The following is a 21005-nucleotide window of genomic DNA, read 5'->3' as shown; positions in this document are numbered from 1 at the left end:
CAAAGGGAGAAAAGTGGACAACTTCAGACTTTTCACGTCAGTGCTACTTACAGAACAAATATCCATTGGCAGGGTAAGAGCCTGCAGAAGAAGAAAAGCAGCTTTCTACCTATTGTGCAATAAATCAAAAGGTTCCAGCGAATTTCTTTGAGAGTTAGCAAAACTGCTTAATCGAGGATTTCAAAGGCTGATCAAAACTGTTTTCAGTTATTCCTGACTTGCACTTGTATCATTCCAGACTGAGCTGAGTCTTTTTCCCTAGTACATTCCTTTATTTAAAGGCAATAGAAAGGAGAGAAAGCAGTGAATTTCAATTATCAGAATCCCAATGTGTGGGAAATATGACTTCAATTCTTCCTCTGGAACATCTGAATAAGAGCAAATAATTACAAGTTCTTCACTAATAAAAAGCAGAGGAAAAAAGAAACAATAAGAGAACATTTTCAGAAATTGGATTTTCGTTATCTGCAACAATCCAGGAAGCTTATCTATTGTGGAAAAAGCAAGTCTGATTCTAATGTGGCATAAATATTTGCATGATAATAAGGTTATGTATTTCAGGTGGAGTCAATGTATTGCTCACAAGGAAGAAACAGCTGTGGCCTTCCTTGGGAAAACGTGACTTTCTAAATGTGACTTTGTGCATGACCCAAGACTCTACAGTTAAGTTTTCTTTGAAAGTACATTTACTGTTACAGTGCAGTTACCACTGATTAGAGACTCACATCCAAACTCTGAGGGTGGCAAAACAGGTAAATAAGAGCTGTTGGAAGCTTTAACCTTTGCAAATAAGGAAGAAGTCCCAAATGGAGAATACATGGAAGAATACATTGTATTTCTAACTCTAAGAATTAAAAGGCTTTGTGAAGCACCAAGTGTATAAATGTATCAACCACAGAGTTTTATTACAGAAATTAGTCATTTACATCCCAAAATGAACTAGGTAGGGAACTTTCAAAGATCTTTTTCTTTTCAAATGGGACTCCAAATTCCAAAGCAGTGGCAAATTGTATTGGCTCTAAAGCAGTGAAATGAAAGTGAGCAACATACTGCATTGCTTGTAGCACCGATCCATTCTTGATATGAATGTTGATTGCTTAGGTTAAGGGGTTTACAAAACAAAGCAGCTGCATCCTCAGCTACTATAAACCATCACAGTGATGTTTATGGAGCTAAACACTGTTTACAGCAGCTGAGGATATAGATATCCTTACTTAAATATTAAACTCTGTTATTCTTAGGAGAGAAAAAAATTACAACGTAAAATCTCAAAGATGACCATGTTCAAAGGATCATTGAATGTCTACATGCCTTGTTCTACATTTCTCCCAGAACTTAAAGAGAACAAGTCTTTTCAAGGACTGTTTGAACTACTGCTTTTGATGTACTTCTGCTGGTCCAGGACAGATGGTTTACACTGCACTCCCAGAAATATTTTGTGGTGTACCATGTATCTTATGTTCTAGATAAATGGAATCTAAACAACTGGCAATTGTCTAGAAGTATGAAATTGTGCATGGAATCAGAGCACTCACCACATCCAGCCAAAAAAAACCCATGTCACTTACAGTCTAGAAATCAAGAATAATTGTTCACATGTCCCATTTTATGAATCAGCAAGAAAATGAGAGCATTAATCTTCACAGTCTCAAAACTTAGATGGGCACAATATCTAAACATAAACCAAAACAACAGTGAATGAATTGTAGTTGGTTAATCAAAAGCAAATTTAAAAGGCGAGGTGAAATTATATCTCTGTTGTGTTGAATGGATATTGTGACACAGATTCTTGTAGCAGGTAGGCCTAGGATTAGAAATCAGCTCTCTGCTGCATGGAAGCATCAGATTGCTAGGTATGACACGTCTACATACATTCTAGAAGACTGTGTTTGAAAAATGGTGGGCCTTCCAACATAGAGTTGGATTTTACAGTATGTAGTTGAGCTGTATATGGAAAAATATGCCCACAATCTGCATTCAATGAACAAGAGAATTATTGCAGTTACTGTGGAGTAGAAAAAAAGGTTACAGAGTACAGGGAAGAGGCTGAAAAGGAAAGCTGAATGAATTTCTCTCTCTCCTCAGAGTGCCAGGTTCCTATTTCAGCAGCTGTCTGCCACTCAGAGCCTCTCTTGGCTCACTTGCTAGCATAAAAGCTGTCTGCAATAGCCAAACTGACACAGAAAAAAAGGTGAATCAGAAAATAACTGGTATGCTAAGAACTCTTCCTGAAAGGATTCTGTAGGGCAGAAACAGACAAGATGATTCAACTCAGCCAGAGAGGAAAAACTGTGGAGATGGGATACTGTGTATTTTCAATAGTTTAAAAACAGACTGTAGCTTTTCCCACCCTCCCCATTTCATTCCATGTATCTCATCTCCTTTTGCAAAGAGACAGTATCTTTTCCCATTACAAGGAAATCTTTATGGTCTGTTTGTAGCTTCAAAAACAGAAAACTAAACTAAATCTGACATGTAAACACCACCTTCTTAGATCAAAAAGCATACACGAGGGTAAGAAGCAGTGCACTATTGCTGCATTTGGAAGAAGCTATAAAGCCACGAGCACTTGCTTTAAAAAACAATTATACCCAACAATTCTCCTCAGTAAATCTCACTAGACTAAGGCAGAAAGCATCATCCTCCTTATTTAATGATGCAGAAATTAAAGCATGGGGACACAGGTATGCCTTGTGGAAGGGCACTGGCAGAACCAAAGAGAAAACACTAATTTTTCAGTTCCCAGCAAATGAGCTTTTAACTAGGCCCACAGCCTCCCTCTCTAAGCAAATAAATAAATAAATACAATAATATAAACAAAGTCCTTGGTGGTTCAATTTTAGGCCTTCACTATGAATTATCCATTAAGACTCTACTGCTAGGAATTATTCCCATGCATTATTTGGAGAACGAAAACAAGCCATGGAAAACTTAAGCCACCATCAAACAAATTTGTAAACATTGCATTACGTAAAAGAAGGCCACATCAATAAATAAGAATTATCCACTCAGTTGTAGTAAGTAGCTTATGAGTTGGATGCAATGGTAAATATGGTATCAGAGAGCACAAGCTAGAAACTGTACCACTAATTAAAGTGTGAACTGTAGCATTAAGCATTTTCCCCATTATCATTGTCTTTTCACATGAACCATGCTTTATGTTGGAATTACAGTAAACCTGCTCTAACTTTAGGTCTGGGATTTCTCAGCTCTCTAAGGGAATTGCCTGTCCAGTTCCCTTAGCCTCTAGGAAAGCAGCCTGTGTACCATTTCCTTTAGATGTTCCACAAAAAAATAGGCATTTTTGTAAGCTCTTTGAGTCATAAGCTGAAGTCCTCAGCTTTCTGGTAGTCTCCTTTTAACATCTTGACAGTTAAAACAATTATAATCGACTTTTTCTCCCTTCCCCCTCCCCCGCTCCCCACTATCTTGCACAAAATCACAAAAAAGCCCCTACACAACACTGTTAGAATTCTATTTGCTTCACTAGGAATCATAATAAATCCCTCTGAAACCTTCAGAAAAAAAAAGCCCAGAAAATTTGAAAGGCTTTTCCCAACCTCTAACTCCTTCTCTTTTTTCTATTGTAAGTAAGCATGTAAGCTGAATATTATAAGGTTTTACATAGATACTTATTAGTGTGTATTTGTTTCAAGTTGGAATACATCTGAATAAAATCAACAGCTCAGCAGAACACAGCAGATGTGATGGGAGCAGTAAAGCTTTGGCAAAGCTTTGTTCACTTGAGTGGATCACTGAGTTTCTGAAACTTCTGACTTGTTCAAGTCTCAGCTGCCTGGTACTTGAGGAATTTGGTTACTTGTGAAATAAGATAAAGGAAAAACAAAGATTTAGCTGAGCATATTCCATTTGCCCTCCATAGCAAAAATACAGTCAGGAATAATCAAGAATTAAAATTTGGAAGAGACAGAATAAACCGAAGGTTCCAAGCAAAACCTCACCCTTTCAGGAGCAAGAGATGTGACAGACAAAATGTCCCATCACTCAAATATTATTGAAAATCTCATACTTAGTGACTTGAGTATGAACTTGGAGTATGCTGACTTCAGATTTATGGGAATGAGCCTTCAGTCTGGAAAACTCCCAAGTGACATTTTAAGTGATAGTAAGAGGACATAACCATTTTTCTCTCCCCTCTGCCACTCGTAATTGAGTGAGTTCAATAGGATTGCCCTTATTTGATGAGATGATTGTCACTCATGCCAATGTACCAAATCTGTAACAAATCCCTGGGGAGAAGGAAAAAAGTTTATATCATGGGAAATTACAGCCTTAACTCCACTTCCTTTGCCTCTCAGCTGAGAGGCTCTTAGAACTAAAATCAAGACGTTTAAAAATAAACTCTGCCATATTATCAGTGATCTCAAGGGGATTTTTTCCCAGGCTTTTGTATGGAAATAAGTTTTATCTCAAGAGGAGATAACTGCAACAGGCCTGTATACATTAGTTGTGCTTTCTTCCAGTGCAGACAGCATTCTTAAAAAGGCTGTGCTGGCTCCCACTCAGAAGGTAACTGGTGTCTAACACTTCTGGAGAGCAATGCACACAGAGGGCAAGAAAAGAAAATACCAGGAATCTGTGTTGCCAAGATGCAAATTTATACCTGGTCTGTCACCATAAAGAATCAACATTGTCATCTTGCAGACACTTTGTTGTGCTGCTGTAATTTCTGTTATACTGCAAATATGGATTTACATTACCTTGATTGCCAAAAGGTAGTGCCACCTTCCCTCTTAAGATCAGCCACTCTGTTTTGCATTGCTCTTGTTCTATAAGTAGCTACAAATATTGATCTGAACAGTTTGCTGAAAAGTTAGTTTGTATAACAGACCTTAGAAGTTAAAAGTCTATGGCATTAAGTGCACAAACGGTTAATTCATTGCATTTTTAAAATAGAAAAAAAAAATCAGAAATACTGCAATCAGTTCTACTCTTCCAAAGTTCACCTTGCTTACTTTTTCCAAGCATAGTGCACAACCTGTGGTAATGTAGATGTGTGCACATGGGGTAACAATCAGAGATGGGCACCAAATTCTGAGTGCTTCAGTGTATCCTTAAAGCTAATGGAAGTGCATCTGGCCTCTAATTTCATCCCTCCAAATGGTTAACAGCATGTAACAAAACCTGCTGCTGCACTCAAAGGGGTGTCCTCTGCGTTCAGGATTTCAGGGAGAAAAACCACTTTCATGGTGCCTTGTTTTTCAGACTTCACTCATACTCTTGAGTCTATTTGGTGTTTAGAATGACTGCATCTCCCATTGCCACTTCAACATTTCTTTCATTCAAAACAATCTATTCATCTGTATTAATAAACATGTCAATCTACTGGTTCAAAAAAATCCAACCAATCCTCTAAGAACACAAAAAAACCCACAAAAAACTTCTCATTAATCCACCTCCCTCATTAGCTAGGATTAAAAACCTCAGTCAAAATGCTTGGCCTTGTGCCCAGAAAAGCTATGAGATCAATAATCCAAGCAGACTTAATGATCCTCTTAGAAAAGAGTAACTTTTGTACTTCTCCTGTGGAATGCTTCGAAAAAGTGAGGGGAAATATACCACAAGTGTCACATCATCTGCATAAGTTAATTTATCTGTTATTTTTGGAGTTGGGGGAGGTCTTGGGAAAAGAAGGTGTTTTTTTCTTCTCTCTCTGTTAAATTACATTTATTGTCTGCAAAAATAGTAATATGAAAAATCACAAACTGTATCAGTGATTAGCCTATAAGAACCTATGAAGTTTCATTAACATTTCCAGTATCTCATTTCACTCATGAGCAGTTTAAAATTATTGCATTTGTATTCCTGTACAAGCTCAGTATTCTATAAGACTTTCCTTTAAGCAATTTAACTTGTTGGGATCCTTATTTTGACACTATTAATTACAGTTTCTAACTTCAAAAAGCATGATTTTTATTTTACAAACTCAAGTATTGATGAAAAAAAACCCCAAACTAAAGCCCATCACATAGTTCTCTATCAGCACAAGAAGGTGTTATAAAAAGCCAGTGCATTTGACCAAAGCAGGCTATAAACTCCACAGGGAATATTTTTCATGGACAGAATGGAAATGTCTTGAGGTAGAAAGGGGCAGATACTCAGCAGAGCATATATATTGCATGTGGGTGTGCTAGAAAATTATCAGGCTGGGCTGACCACAGCTGTGTGGGAATTAGTATTATCAGTGCTCATCATCTATCCTCTCTACAGTTCCTGGAAAAAAAACAGGAATATCTGTAGCCCAATCCACGTGATATATTTTTGAGAGGGAATAAATCACCTTTGAATGGCCTGGTTTTTGCTATTTACTCCAGAGATGCTACACAACCAGCTTGAGTTTAAAATTTTCGTAGCTAATTTTGGCAAGATTAGCTCATGCTGAAGACAACTCGCCAAAATTACAGCGAAGTGTGATGTGATGTCAGTAGTTCCAGAGAGCTCATCCACTTGTTCTCGCTCAGAAAAGCTGCTGGCATGGCCAGGGTTGGCACACAGGCAATCGTGCATGGGAACTGAAATGCTGTGGGATTTTAGGCTTCTCTTCTCTGCCCAGTGAGTGGAAGAGGGGTCAGTTATGTAGACCTGGAATGTCACTGGGATCAGGTGTCTCATTTCACATTGGGCTACTCAGCAATGTCAGAAGAGGAGGTGAGGGCTGGCCTCTCAGTGGAGCAGGGACAGCAGCTCAAGGCTCAAATAGGCCCTCCAGAACTTGCTAGGGAAGGAAAGGAGTGCTTAGGGGACAGGTACAAGTGGAGCACTACATGGTGGGCTTGGGAAGCAATTAATAGAGGTGAGGTAGGAACTGAGGCAATGCTGGAGACCAAAAATGATGGAGTCTGATGGGAGACAGAGACTGCAGAAAAGAGGACTACCAGTGGGCATTTGGAGTGGCTCTGCAGCAGATTTGAGCACTCAGAGGCAAAGTACAGATCCTTCTGCAAAAAGTGGCATTTGTTTTGTGGGGAGAAAAAAGGAAATATGTCGGTAAACTTAATGCTTACCTAGAAAGGTGCCTTAAAAAACATATTTATGCTTTGGAAGTGCACTCCCCCCTATTTTCACTGGAGATAACTGCATAGCTTCAGCAGTGCTTCAGTCTGCACAGTTACTGTTTCTGTAAAGGTCATTACGTCCACTTTCACAAAAGAAAACTTATGAAGAAAGAAAACTATTCGCATCCCATTTTCCTGAGGGGGAAAAAAATACTTTGCTAACCTGGTTACATAATTTCACAGTCCAACTTTTCAAACTACGAAAGAAATTTTTTTCAGACTCATTATAAAGCCACTACTCAGGCAAGCAGCTCTCCCCCTAACAAGCAGTAGATTCCAGGGCTGCACAGCTGAAGGAATGTGGAGACCTTCTATTCAGCAGCTGCTGACACACTTTCCCTGTTAAAAAAATCTTTTTAAGCGTAACTGAAAAAAAATCTCTCTCACCTGGACACTCTATGAAAAGGATTGCTTCATAGATGTCAGCTGAAGGGTAAAAAAACAAACCTAAAAGATCTACAGCAATAATGATTTTTAAGCTGGTACTGGTGATGCAAAATAAAACCTGGTCCTTAAATAAACTCCACACGGAAAGCTAAGGAAATGTAAAGCAATAGCAACCTCTGTAAAGTATGGCTGTGCTACCAAGGCAAACATGAAAGTTGTCTGACACTGAAGTAGTAAAAATAAACAATATAAAGTTACTACAAGAATCAGTTCCTCATGTCTGTTGTTTGCAAACACAAGAAAATTAAAAACATTTCTGTTGGAAAAATTTGCATTTTCCTGAGGAAAAAAACCTGTCATTGCTTCTGGTTTACTGGAGAACAACAAATAATAGCACCCTAGCTGCTGCCAGATGTAACATGGTACTTGTTTTGCAGACAATACTAAAATCATACCTGGAAAGAGTTAATTACTTTAAAATAATACTTATACTTTTCTTAGTGTTTCAGTAATAAATGCTTTTAATTGCCCAGGGAAAGGAGCCACAGTAAGACAGTCACTACTGGAAGCTTTCAAGCAAGTACCTTGCTCAAAGACGGATGCTATTCCAGCCAAACGTTCCAAGTTCAACTAAAGTGATACCATTTCGCCTCCTTCTTGAAGTGAGACCATTTTGAAGACTGATTCTTCAGTAGTTCCTTGTAGCACTTCAGTTTTAAACCTGATCTAATGAACAGCCATAGATGCTATGGACTCTAAACATAAAGAATTGACATGTTAGCATATTAATGTACCCAAATGTCACATAAATCATTAGAAGACAGTTTACTGAATGACTCAGATATCTGGCAATACACATGCAAAGCCTCTTTAGCTCTTAAATATAAAGCAACTTCCTTTTGGCAAAGTCCTGATTAGAACAACGTTGATTGTAGTTATTTATAGCTTAAATGCTATTGCTGAAAATTTCTCTAAGTTGTAGATACTGTATTATTAACTATAGTAAAGCTCTAAAAATCAGTCAGCAGAGGCCACTTCAATCTCCGCATGATAATAAAGGATTATTATGTGCAGTAACCTATTTATGAAAAGGAAACAGTGTGCTTCTTTCAGACTCCATCAATTGCTTTAATAAGGAATTGAAAAGCCTGGCCTACTTTATATGCAGATCACCATCCCAGTTGCATAAGGATTTAGAATAGACAAAACAAAACTGTTTTTGTTGTAAATAAGGGCTGTTTGTTTAAATCGCACAATCATGTTTGCATCTAAAAATTATTTAGAAGCTAATAAGCCTTAATAAACTTTGACTGTATACTTGTTAATAAAAATGGTTTCAATATTCTCCAGGAAGGAAATGTAAATTGGAGGTGATAACATAAAGCTTGAAGCAAAGCAGGCCTGAGTTAATGGGAAAGGAGAAGACTCATGGCATTTGTTCACTGATGGGCTTAAGAAAACCAACGCTGAGAATGGAATTCAGTTAACTTAAAACATTTTACAAAATTTAAGATAATGAACTTAATGGTAGTTTTCTCTAGCAGATTAGAATTATTGCAGTAATACTTTTGCTTTAGAGACTGAAAACTAGACATAATTCAGACTTACTGAAAGTTAGTGTGATGCACATACTGATTTTGGCTACCTTGATTTGGAGAAATCCAGAGACCCAGGTTCAAATTTTACCTTTGGCATTGGTTCCTTTGCCTGTATGTTAATAAATTTAATGAGGTGTGGGATGACCCCTGCTGGTATCCCCGCTTATGAAAAAAAATATGTATCTGGCAGGAAGAGGACATATTAATTTCAGTCCAAAAAAGTTACAAATATAAACTCTGTCACAAAATGTATAAAAATACCTAATTTAATGCATAAAATATTATGAGTAATGTTCTGTTAAGTATGAAAATAATCTTAAGCCACTGAACATTACTGTGTTAGAACTGCAATGCAATGTATTAAGAAGGACATTAATTGTTCAGTTCACTATGACATTGTGTTAAACATCTTTTATTAATGAGCTGTTATTCCCAGCTGAGGCGTTTGATAACCTCTAGTCCATTGCTCTAAATCCTCTCAGTTGGTTTCAGTGAATCACTCTAAACAAACCTAGAAGGAAAAAATAACCCAATAATTTACATTTGAGTCTGTAAGGTCCTAGAACTAGAGTCATTTAAAGAAGGGCAGCTTTCCTATAAATCAAACCTTCTGATTTAATGCAGCTGACATATAGATCTATTTTACAATTTTTTTTTAATTTCAAAAATACAACACATTAAAATAGGTTCAATTTATCAAAGCTAAGAGCAACAATTAAGTAATAATGTACTTAAAGTGCAAAGGCACTTTAACACAAAAAAGTGACGCCCAGTGGCTATAGTTGGTAATTGAAATAGCAGTACCGTATATTATTATTTACAAAAGAAAGTCATAGTCCAGGAAAAAAGATCTTTGGAGATCTTCTACATAATACATTAAGTTTCCACTTTGAAATGAAAAGAAAAACAACAGAAAACCCAAAGACCCCCTTCCTCATTTCCTTCAAAATCAAAAAGAATTATGCAAGATCTATTACAGAAAGGTACATTTGCAGTGACAGTTCCTACAGAAGGGTCAAAAGGAGAGAGAAATAACTTAAAGAGAACGTTGCAAAAGCAACACCATATCCCTGCTATGCTGCAAGGGCTCCTTTTCTCTCTCTCTCCCTCTCTGATTTAAAAAAGTGGAAATGTTGGGAATGTGACAGATGATATCAGCACTGAGTTCAGACTCAATGAAATGTGATGTTGAGCTCATTTAAAAAATTTCCTTTGTCTCCCACCTCCCCCCTCACAGCTGACTGATTGCAGTTTGTTTTTCCAGAACTTCGAGGTAGTCTGGTTCTGTTTGTAGCTTTCCTTGGAGTAAAGGATGCTCGGGTTTAGACTGTTCTGCAAAATATTTCCTGGGAGTTCCATATAAAACAGTTTTATTTATCCTGTCCTGGTTTTGGCGTCTTGATTCATATGAAGGGGCAAACTGCCTTTTGGGTAAGGTACAAAAGTTATAATGAACTAATCCTCCAGTGGGCAGTTCCTTGACCCTTTCTGCAATATTTTGATACAGAAGCTCTGGTTCCCTCGGCGAGGATTGCTTTTCCAGCAATTCAGCTGCACTGATGGTAAATGCAAGACTGGTGGGGTCTTCCTTTTTGTGGTCAAGACTGCTATAGCTAAAATCATGGAGATTCCTGTAATAGGCAACTGGATCCCCTTCCTTTTGCATGTAAATTGGGTTTTGGCACATCTGTCCAACGGGAGGGGGAATGTAGTTATAAACGTGTCCTTCAGTTTTATCGTGGGTCTCAGTGTTGTAAGACCCATACTGGAGCTGAAATGAACTTATATCTACGTTGTTTGCGCTGCTGGGCATGCTTTGCACCCCCTTCCGCCGCTTAAGGACGAAGACAAACAGGCCTGCCCCAAAACAAACTGACAAAATAAACACAACCAGCAATCCTAAAATTAAGACAGACAGTGGAACTTCAGTGTGTAATTCTGGGTAGGAGGTGGGTGAGACACCGAGGAGATGGGGTGTATCTGTGTTCTGGTTCATGGAGAGGAGAGAAGAATCTGACAGGTTGGGGTTCTCTGGGCAGATGGCTTCTTTGCTCAGGAATTTCAGATGCTCTCCAGAGTGCTTGGTGGGAGATTCACATATGACTTCATTAATAACTACGGGGGGATTTGACTGCTGGTTGTTCTGGTCAGTGACTTTCTCTATCCAGTTCCTCAGCCCCAGGATGTCACACGTGCAGTCCCAAGGGTTCTCCTGGAGGTCTATCTGAATTAGAGCTGAGAGCTGGTCCAAGACTCCTCTCACAGGCAGGTGTGAGAAATGATTGTTTCTAAGGTTGAGCCTGGTGAGGGAAGTGCCGCCAAAGACATTGTCAGGCAAGGATCTGAGCAGGTTGTTGTTGAGAAACAACAGATGAAGATTACTCAGAGCATCAAATGTGCGTGGCAGGATCTCCTTAATGACATTGTACTCTAGGTAGAGATATTGCAGGCTGTGCAGCCCTTCGAACATAGACCGGTACAGGATCTCAAGGTAGTTGCCATTAAGGTAAAGTCTACGTAAACTTGTGAGGTTTGTAAAGGCACCTTCTTGTATCACTGCAATTCTGTTATTTCCTAGATGTAGCAAATCCAGAGAGCTGTACTCTGTGAGATCGGTTCTATAAATGACTTGCAGATAGTTACTGGTAAGGTAAAGTTTCTTTGGACTGGTTGGCCTGGGGTGGAGATCGGAGATGTTACTTATCTTTTTCTCTTGGCAGTTAACATTTAAGCCGTTGTCTGAGCTCTGTGACGTACAGATGCAGCCAGCTGGGCAGGTGATGGGCACTGGAGACTTTGTCTGGTAAACCATGATAGGTCCGAATATTTGTCTGTCTTTTGACACAGAGACACGGGGGGTGGGGCGGTTCCTGGTTTTGGGTGGCCGGCTGGCTTTTGGGGCTCTGGTGGGATTCATGGCAGAGTTGGCTGTGGGCGACAGCCTGGAGATGTGTGGGTCTGAGAGGACAGGATGTTTTTCCCTCTGGTTTGAGTCACTGGAGCTTTTCCTGGGGCAGAGATCTTGCCTGGTGAGCTGGGTCACATCTTTTCCATGAAGCCTGAAGGGGGTTTCGCAGACTATCTCGCCCACAAACACGGTGATGGTGTCTAGCCAGGCCTTGAGTGGCAGCAAGTCGCAGGTGCAGTTCCAAGGGTTCTCCTCCAGCTGGATTTCCATGATGCCTCCAATGTGCTCCAGCACACCAGCAAAAGGCATCATCTTCAGCCGGTTCCCCCGCAGGTCCAGGTGAGTGAGGAGCACGAAGCGGAAGACATTGCTGGGCAGGGACAGCAGGAGGTTGTCATTGAGAATCAGCACCTTGAGCTTGTTTAGCTTGCTGAATGCCCCCGCTTCAATGGCACTGATGTAATTGTAATCAGCCTGCAGGTACTCCAGGCTCTCCAAGCCCAGGAACGTGTCTTCCTTCAGCACTTCCAGCTTGTTGTTATTGAGGTGCAGCCTCTTGAGGGTGCGAAGGCCGCTGAAAGCCCCTGTGCGGATCTCCTGCATGTCGTTGTTGCCCAAGTGGAGGGTCACGGCATTGGAGTAGTTGACAAACTCATTGGGGAACAGGCGGGTCAGTGCGTTCCCATTGAGAAACAGCTGGTAGATCTTGGACGGTGGCGGCAGGAGGAGGCTGACGGTTGTAAATCCTTTGTTTTCACAATTAATGTTCAGCACGTTCTCCTTCTCCTCACAAGGGCAGCGGCTCTTGCTGCAAATGTCTTTGGCAGGTTTGCGACTCTCTGTCCGCGAGATCCCAGCCACTGTTAACAAACTGAGCAACCAAACACCCTTCAGCATCTTTATGCGCCGTCGATCCCCGCTTTGGTACCTACAGTCAAACCTTTTGAGACAGGTAAGGAGAGAAAGAAGAAATCCCCAGTGAAAACGGCCGGGAGCAGAGGCAGCTCGGGGAGGGGGAAGCGGAAGCTGCTCGGGGAGGGCGAAGCAGGTCGGAAGGTTGACAGAGTGGTGGAAGGAGAGCTGCAAGGCAGCGACTTGCAAAGTCCTCTGGAATCCCTCCTCCTCCTCCTCCCTTCCTTCTGCTCTCGGAAAGCGCCTGCGGAGCTGCTATGGGGGAAGCCCCGTCGGGGAGCTCCCCGAACACCGGGGTCCCGGCGCTGCGCTCCCCGCCCGACCTCTCCGCCCGCCGCCGCCGCCTCCCGCCGGCACCGCGATCCCGTCCCCGCTGCCCGTCCCGATCCCGGCTGCCCAGCTCCCGGTCACCGCCAGCATCTTAAACTGGGGCTGGGAGAACAAACGCCGGCAACCCCCCCCCTAAGCCGCTCCCCGCCGCAGGGAGCCCCCGGCCCGCGCCCCCCGCGCTCGTACCTGCTCTCGGGGCGCCCGAGCGGGCAGCGGGGGCAGGGGCCGCCGCCGAGAGCCGCCGCGCCCCGGGAGCCAGGAGCCCGGCGGCGAGAGGCATCGCCCGCACAGCGCCTCAGGAGGAGCCCAGCGGGGCGCCGCCGTTCCCGTCCGGTCCCGTCCAGTCCCGTCCCGTCCCGGCGGGAAGTTGGGCCGGGCGGGGGCCGAGGCGGCGGCGGCGCCGCTGCGGGAGCGCGGGCTCAGCGCGGGCTCTGCGCGGGGCGCGGCGGGCGCGGCGCTTTTGCGGGTGCCCCGCGCGGAGCCGCGCTGACGTCAGCCGGGGGCGGGGGGGACACGTTTTTCCCAGCCCACCCCCCCTCCATCCTCTGTCCCCGTCCCCCCCCTCCCTTCGCGGCTCTCGCAGCCGGCTCCGCTCCCGGCTCGGCTGCGCATCGCGGGAGCGCTCTGACAGCACCTGCAGGACAGCGCGGGCACTCGGAGCCGGGAAGGGGAATAAGGTAACGAGCGGATTTACCTGGGTCCGGAGAATTTTTTGGCCCCGGGTCCCTAAATCCGCGCCCTCAAAAACAGAGAGCAAGTCAAGCAGCTTCTTCGGCACAAGCCAGCCGGCGAGCGCGCCCGCACCGCACACACACTCACCGCACACACGCGTATCCCACACAGGCACACGCACACCCCGCACAGACACACGCACACCCCACACACGCACACCCCACACATCACACACGCGCACACCCCACACACGCACAATCTGGTTCTCGCAGCAGCGGTGCTGCAAATCCCCGATCTGGCATCAGCATCGATTCCCCGCTCCGGCTGCAGCAGCCCCCTTCCCAAACTGCCGTGCCGAGCTCTGCCCAGCGCGTTGGTGTTTTCTACACGTTCAGGGAAGTTCAACACCTTCCACCAAGCCGGGCTGGCAGGCAACGGCAGTCTCATGCCTGAATCCCTACACTCTCAGGAATGTTTCCCCGAGTGCTGAACAGCTAAGACCACATCTAACGCCATCATTCCTACTGGCAGGACTAGTCTCACTGCCCCGTTGCAATATTGTGGTGTAGCGTTTGGCTTCCTTTGTAAAGAACAGGATGGTGGATGTGGGTTATTGTGACTTTGCTTAAGCCCCATGCCCTGGGCACAGATCTATCTGATGGGAAAGGCTGGCTGCTCTTGATCTCTATCTGAAAGGTAAAACTTTGGGTTCACACTGGGAAAAAAAAGCAAAAGACACTCCACAGTGAATTTTTAAAGTGCTAATATGGCAGGGTGCATTATTGACAGATTCTTATTGGGAGCTATATGCACTTTACTTAGTCTTGAGAATGTAAAGGTTTGCTGCCAAAAGAGTGTTGGACTTGGCAAAAGTGGCACTGTCATCTCGTGGTGTTCTTTAGCCATTACGTATCAGAGCCTACATTTTAGGAGCAGCAGAAATGTGATGTCTGTTCTTATCTCTCTTCTTGAGATTGGAAAAGGTAACATCCTGCAGCAGCCAGCACAGATGCCTTTGCAATGCTCCTGGGCAGGAATAGTGTTGGAGTTTGCATTTGGGATTGGAGCAGTTGCAGTTTTCCTATCTAAAATTTGGAGAGCTTGTGGAAAGAGCAGGAGCATCCCACATTGGAGCATGCTTTTGCTGTGGTGCTGTGTGAATTTCAACAAGATTGGGATTCTGAAATGCGCTCAGAGCTGCTCCATTCTGACTCTCTTTATCCAGCTGAATTCAGGAGCACAAATTGCTAAGATCAGGAAAGATGTTTGTGGCAGATCTGTGGTTTTACAACACTTAATACACCAGCAGCCAGATTATTATTCTGTGATTTTTTGCTTGTTTTCAGCTTTAAACAGTAGGATATGGTGTTTGGGGAGCAAAATTGGACTAGTTACAGGATGTAGCAAATCCTGTTTTCAGCTTTTTCTGACACAGTCTGGGGGCATGAGCCTAAAAAGAGGAGGTAAAAGTAGACCTAGGTTGATTTTTTTTATTTTATCTCTTTCTGAAAGTAGCATGTTCACCCACACCTGCCCACACTGACACATGCACAGGGGCACACACACGTTCCTGTAACCTGCCTGAGCAGCCCTGCACAGTGTTGCCAGCACTCACAGGGATCACTCCAACACACAGCAAAAATGAAGGCAGAAGTAAGTCCAGTGCATTTTCCCCCCATCTCACGGTGTACGTTGGTTTCATGTCCATGAGTCTTCAGTCACGTGCAGCTTTCTGGAGAGCAAGGATTGTGCCCTGGAACTGGCTTATGAGGCAACATGTACTGTCCCACTTGCTGGTGTTTACTAGTACGTAGGAATTGTGTTTGTGGTAACTGCTGATGCTGCCTTGGAAGGGAAAGTGTACGCATGGCATGGCTCAGCAGTAATTACCAGATTCATGTGGGATGGAAGGAACAGCATGTTAGGGGATTGCAACAGTAATAAGACACAGAGATGATACTGATTCTATTACACTGCAAATGCATGCATATAATAACCACTGTTGTAGGAGGAGAAACAAGAGTTTAAAAAAAATAATAGCTGCAGCTTTTTATTTAGGAACAAAGTCATGATTTCTCAGCATGCCTGAAGTGTTTTATAATCCCTTCAATTAAAAACAGAGTATAAAGGAACAGCTTTGTTCCTCCACCTGTTTTACTGCCTTTTTATTTTGCACGTTGAATGCAGGAATGTTTTCAGGCTGTGAATATCTGGGAGCTTCCAGGAATGGAAGGCCAGGAGGCAGGTTGATACAGCAGCCCATGAGGGTTTGGGGAAACTCTGCTATGCCTGATTTATAAGCATTGTGAAGGTTTCCTTTTTCCCAAACACTTTGCTGCATTCCCTCATTCCCCTTTCTATGCAGTTATGAAGACTGAGTACAGACTCACAGATTATGAGGCTTAATAGAACCATTGTGGCTTTTGGGTCTTGCATAACCCAGGCCATCAGCTAAATTGAAATTAATTCCTGTTTAAACTAGATCATACTCACAGGAAGAAGGAAGAGAAAAACAAAAAACTGAAACCCAACAACATATCCACGCATATTTTAGCAATTGCCTATGGTGAAAATCTGCCATAATGTTTGGTAAATTGTTCCAATAGGTTTCATCTCCCACGTGTAGAAAATTGTGCTTCCTCTACAACTCTGCATCTATCTGCCTTCAGTTTGAAAATGTTTATCCTTGTAATATCCTTGTCTGCTGGCTTAAGAGCCCTTAATTATCCCATACCTGATTCCCGTGGGACACTTCCAGACTGCTGCAGAGCAAGTATGAACTGAATGCTTGCCTGATACCAACCTTATCCCACTTCAAGTAATCTGTTAGTCCTGTGCTGCTACAGACACCAGAGCAGCTCTTGTCTCTTGCATGATCCTGAAGTCACAACTTTATTGATCTGCTGGCAGTGAAAAAAAAAAAAACAGACCATGGCACGAAGCACAAGCACATAAAATTTGGCACAGATCATTACCCTTCCTGCCTCGTGCACATCATGCTGTTGTCCTTCTGGGAGAGTAAATATCAAGAAACAGAAAAAGTCTGGAACTGTGGGGATTATTTTCTTTCTCCACATTGTGTTTGCAGGTGGATGCTAAACAGTACTTACACATCTTTATCTATCAGTTTAAATGGTTTTGTTTCTCTGTATATAAATGAAGAAGGAACAAATATATCCACTAAGTCTCATGGAATAAAGAAAAGAAGGCAGCAAGAAAGGAAGCAAAAAACTTTGTGAATTGGATGGAGGGAAGGATTTAATTTTATTTATCATTAGAAACTATTAATGTAGCCTGGATGCTGTGGACAAGTAAAGACGACTTTATTCATATAGCATAAATAGATGCCAATGTTTATTTCTGTGAACAAAACACGATGACTGGTGTAGTAAAATAATGGGAATTTGTAAATTTAGGTATTTAGTGATCTAATCTGTTCCTTCTTCTGTAATCCTGAACTGCATGTGAGGCGCCTCCTCTATGTCAACTTTTAGGGTTCTGAGGCAATCATCACTGCTCTTCAAAAAGTACCCTGTGTTCTTGCTTTCTCTGCATGCCTCTGTGTATATGTGTGCCTATTTGGAGCTGGAGACATTCTCCCTCCATAACTACGTACATTTCTGGGATCTTTCCTATACTGTAAAGTGGGATATTTTTAAGCCTCACTTAAACGTAATTGTTAATAATAAACGGTTTCCAGATTTAGCAGTGAGCAGTATGCAAAATAATTGTTACTTGTAATCCAAGGTTTTATCTCATCCAGCAGCACTGGGAAGTATGCTGTAAAGGACAGGATGAAAGAGGAGTCTCTGGCTTTCACTTTCTTTGGGCAAGGAGCAAGCAGGGGATGAGTGAAGGAGTGTGAGCACACAGGACAGGGAGGAAGGAGCTGGCAGGCTCTGCCCACCGTGGCCCTGGCTCCATCCCTGCTCAACCCTGCTGCCCAGCAACAGCAAACTGGAGCAACGTGTGCCCAAGAGAGCCAGAGGAGGGACATGTTTGTGATGAAGTCTCTCTGGACAGGGAGCTGGTGGATGAGCCAGTCTGTGGGCACAGAGGCACTCCAGAGTATGTGGTGCCTGCTGAGTTGCCTTTTGCTGGCAATCAGTAATTGCCTTTGCCATCGACTGTAACAAATTTCTTTGTTTTCCAGATGAATTTTTTAGCTTCATTTCTCCCAACCATTTAAGCATATGGAGAACTGGTCTACTTCAGAATACTGTTTACTGACACATCATGACTACCTACTGTATAAATAAAAAAAATTAATGAACTATGACTTAAAATCAACAGGCTTTCTAACTCTTCCCTCAGTTTCTGCTTCCTCCTAGGAAGCAGTTTTGAGACCCATTATCTCACTGCAACATAATTTTTTTTTGCAAAGAGACTTTATCATCATTTGTTTCAGTATATCTGGGATAATCTGTTTTGTAACAGCACAGTGTGATTCTACACTGGTGGTACAAACCACAGCAGTAGAACTATCAGTTTCTGGTGTTTTGTGTCATTAATCCTAACTGTCTAAAGAAGAGAATTTTGTGTGTTATAATAACAGTAATATTGGTTTCAGCAGGCAATATGGTAGAGAAGCTGTGTGTCAGGAAGCACTCCAGGTAACCTGTGCTTTGGGGACACTGACAGACTCATGACTATGTAATTAAGACTGAACATTATTTTAGATTTAGCCCAATTTTTTTCTTTCTTATATAGAAAAATAAATCTCCATTCCCCTTCTACACTCACACCTTTTATCACAGGACCCAGCAAAGTTGATATAAGGCAGTTGATATTTATGGATGTCTTCATCCTATTCAGCAAAGTAGTATGTCTGATCCAAAGCCCTTTGGTGTCAATGGAAGGACTCCTAATGATTTCAGTGGTATTTGGATCAGATCCCTGAACAAATGTTTAACTTCAAAGCCTGCGCTTATGTTTTACTGAGTGGTTTAAATATTTTTGGAAGTGCTTTGTTTCATCGTGTCAATGGGTCTCTTTCTCTGATAGGAACAACGAGATGAATCTTTCTGATGATAGATATTCTGTTCTGGCATTTCTGAGCATCAAGAACAAAAAAAAGTCTGGGTTTTTGTTGTTGTTTTTTTTTCTCCCTTTAAAACAACAATGGATTTATCATTTATTGCATTCCAAATGCCTGAATGTCTAGAGTAATATCTACCGCTACCATTTATAAGCGCAATTTTTCAGATTTCCTCAGAGTCGTAATCTATGTGTTACATCTTGTGAATGTTTTTAACTGGAAATGTCCCATCATGCAAGCACAAGTGCACACAAGTGTTTTTAGTCATTCAGAGAGTCTTGTTTAAATTATTGGGTCTTCTTGCTTTACTTCAATGGACGTGGGGCTCGTATTTGCATAATGCAGTTGATGTATGGGTATGATGAATATTCACTGTTGAAAGTCTAGTGAGTTGATGTGAGAGGTTTCTTCCCTTTATTTATTAGTAGTAAAAGCAACATAATGAAATCTCTCCATATCATTATTTTTATGGCAGTCATGTTGAAAGAACACAAATCCCACTGTGCTAATGACATATCCAGCAATATGTGAGGAGCAGGAGCAATGGGTGAAATTCAGTCCTGGGCAGAAGGCCAGCCTAGAGTGATTCATCATGAAAGCCCCCAATTAAGACCTCAAAACAGGGCTTAAGTGAGACTTCAGTGCCCTATGCCTTGAGCTGGCTTTCTGCAACAGTGGGAGAAAGTTCTTTCAAATGAATTATTCATCATAAATAATGCATTCTATTAGTTTAGCCTATTTTTCTTGATTCCTTGAATTTATTTAATTGAAATTACTCACCAAATAATTTCTATGAATAATCATGGCCTGAGGATTATTTTTGAGCAGTTCATGGTGCGCGTTTCATATTCCACATGCAGAGTGAGAGCCGTGTCATTGAGTTGTCATTCTGCACAAAGGTCACACAGTTCGGGTTTTGCTCCAGAAAAAAATGAGATGAGTAGAAAAAAAACCCAGCGTTTTTTACGACTCCATGTGTTCACAAAAGATCTTTCCACTAAGTTCATTCCATGAGATGTTTATGAACAGTTGCCGACTGAAGAAAAGTGATGGATTGTCACTGACTTTTGTGTTTTTCACCTGGTTTCTAAAAGGAATTTAATGGTGTGTGTGCATGTCTGGCTGTGGGCCAAGGTCCCCTCCCTTCACAAAAATTTGGAACCAGGTCTGATGAAAGCTGGTACTACTAGAGATTTTATTTTCCCACTTCTTCAGTGGAAGTAAGTGACAGAATTGCCCCAACCAGCTGAAAGGTTTCAGCCTGGCCTCATTGCATTGGGTCTGGCTGAGATGGAATTCATTTTCCCCAGTGCAGCCCTCCCAGTGCTGTGCTGGGTATTTGCAGGTAGAAGGGGTTTGATGACACACCAGTGTTTTGGCTACTGCTGAGCAGTGTTCCCACAGCATCAAGGCTGTCTCTCCAACATTCCCCCCTCACCAGTAGGCTGGGGAGGAGCAAGGTCTTGGGAGAGCACAAAGCCAGGACAGCTGACCCCAACTGGCCAAAAGGGTATTCCAGACCGTATGATGTCTGCTCAGCGATAAAAGCTAAGAGAAAGAAGGACATTTGTTACTAGGATGTTTGTTTTCTGGAGCAACTGCTAATGAAGACCTACTTCCCTGGAATTGGCTGGACAACTCCTGCTGAGAATAAATCTTTGTTTTCCTTTGCTGACAAACGTGACTTTTGCTTTTGCTTTATTAAACTGCCCTTATCTTGACCCATTAAGTTTTTTTTCCATCTTAATTTCTCTCCTCTGCCCCATCCCATCCTGCTGAGGAGGGCAGTGGTAGAGCAGCTTGATGGGTACCTGACATCCAGCCAAAGTCCACCCATCACACTTACCCACTGCTGTCTATCAGAAAAATCCACATCAGAGTTTGGCTCAAAACTCAAAATCTGTGGTTTGACTGCTCACCCAACTGACTGCCAGGAGCAGGGAGGGGGACGAGTTGCTCCTGCAATACTGAATAATAATGGATTGGAGGAGCCCACTGGTTTGAAAATGTTTTCGCTTCAGATCAGATACCATTGTTTGCAGGGCTGTTCCAAGGTTTCTGCATAGGCTCAGTTTGATAACTTC

General features: G+C 42.4%; 1 protein-coding gene and 1 long non-coding RNA gene across 4 annotated transcripts in view; one reads left to right on the top strand and one right to left on the bottom strand.

Annotated features, from left to right (window-relative positions):
* Nucleotides 1–9457: 9457 nt before the first annotated feature.
* SLITRK2 (SLIT and NTRK like family member 2) lies at nt 9458–14021 on the bottom strand. 2 transcript variants are annotated; one of them, XM_027690413.1, is made up of 2 exons: nt 13906–14021; nt 9458–12909 (listed from the first exon to the last, which is right to left on the bottom strand). In XM_027690413.1, the coding sequence occupies exon 2, from the start codon at nt 12864–12866 to the stop codon at nt 10293–10295; it is 2574 nt and encodes an 857-aa protein (XP_027546214.1). In that variant the 5' UTR covers nt 12867–12909; nt 13906–14021; the 3' UTR covers nt 9458–10292. The 2 variants fall into 2 exon arrangements, with proteins under 2 accessions (XP_027546214.1, XP_027546213.1); XM_027690412.1 differs by lacking the exon at nt 13906–14021 and adding an exon at nt 13398–13599.
* Nucleotides 13777–21005, top strand: part of LOC113970967 — a 21468-nt gene continuing 14239 nt past the window's right edge. For both annotated transcript variants that reach the window (XR_003535399.1, XR_003535400.1), the window contains exon 1: nt 13777–13888. This is a non-coding gene — a long non-coding RNA (uncharacterized LOC113970967). The remainder of the gene's footprint in view (nt 13889–21005) is intronic.

This window comes from Neopelma chrysocephalum, unplaced genomic scaffold (genome assembly GCF_003984885.1).
Source record: "Neopelma chrysocephalum unplaced genomic scaffold, ASM398488v2 Primary Assembly neopelma1_81, whole genome shotgun sequence".
Lineage (NCBI taxonomy): Eukaryota > Metazoa > Chordata > Aves > Passeriformes > Pipridae > Neopelma > Neopelma chrysocephalum.
This window is presented reverse-complemented; position numbering and strand designations above follow the sequence as displayed.

Excerpts from the sequence above, each read along its gene's own strand:
- SLITRK2 (XM_027690413.1), bottom strand. The coding sequence starts at position 12,866 with ATGCTGAAGGGTGTTTGGTTGCTCAGTTTGTTAACAGTGGCTGGGATC.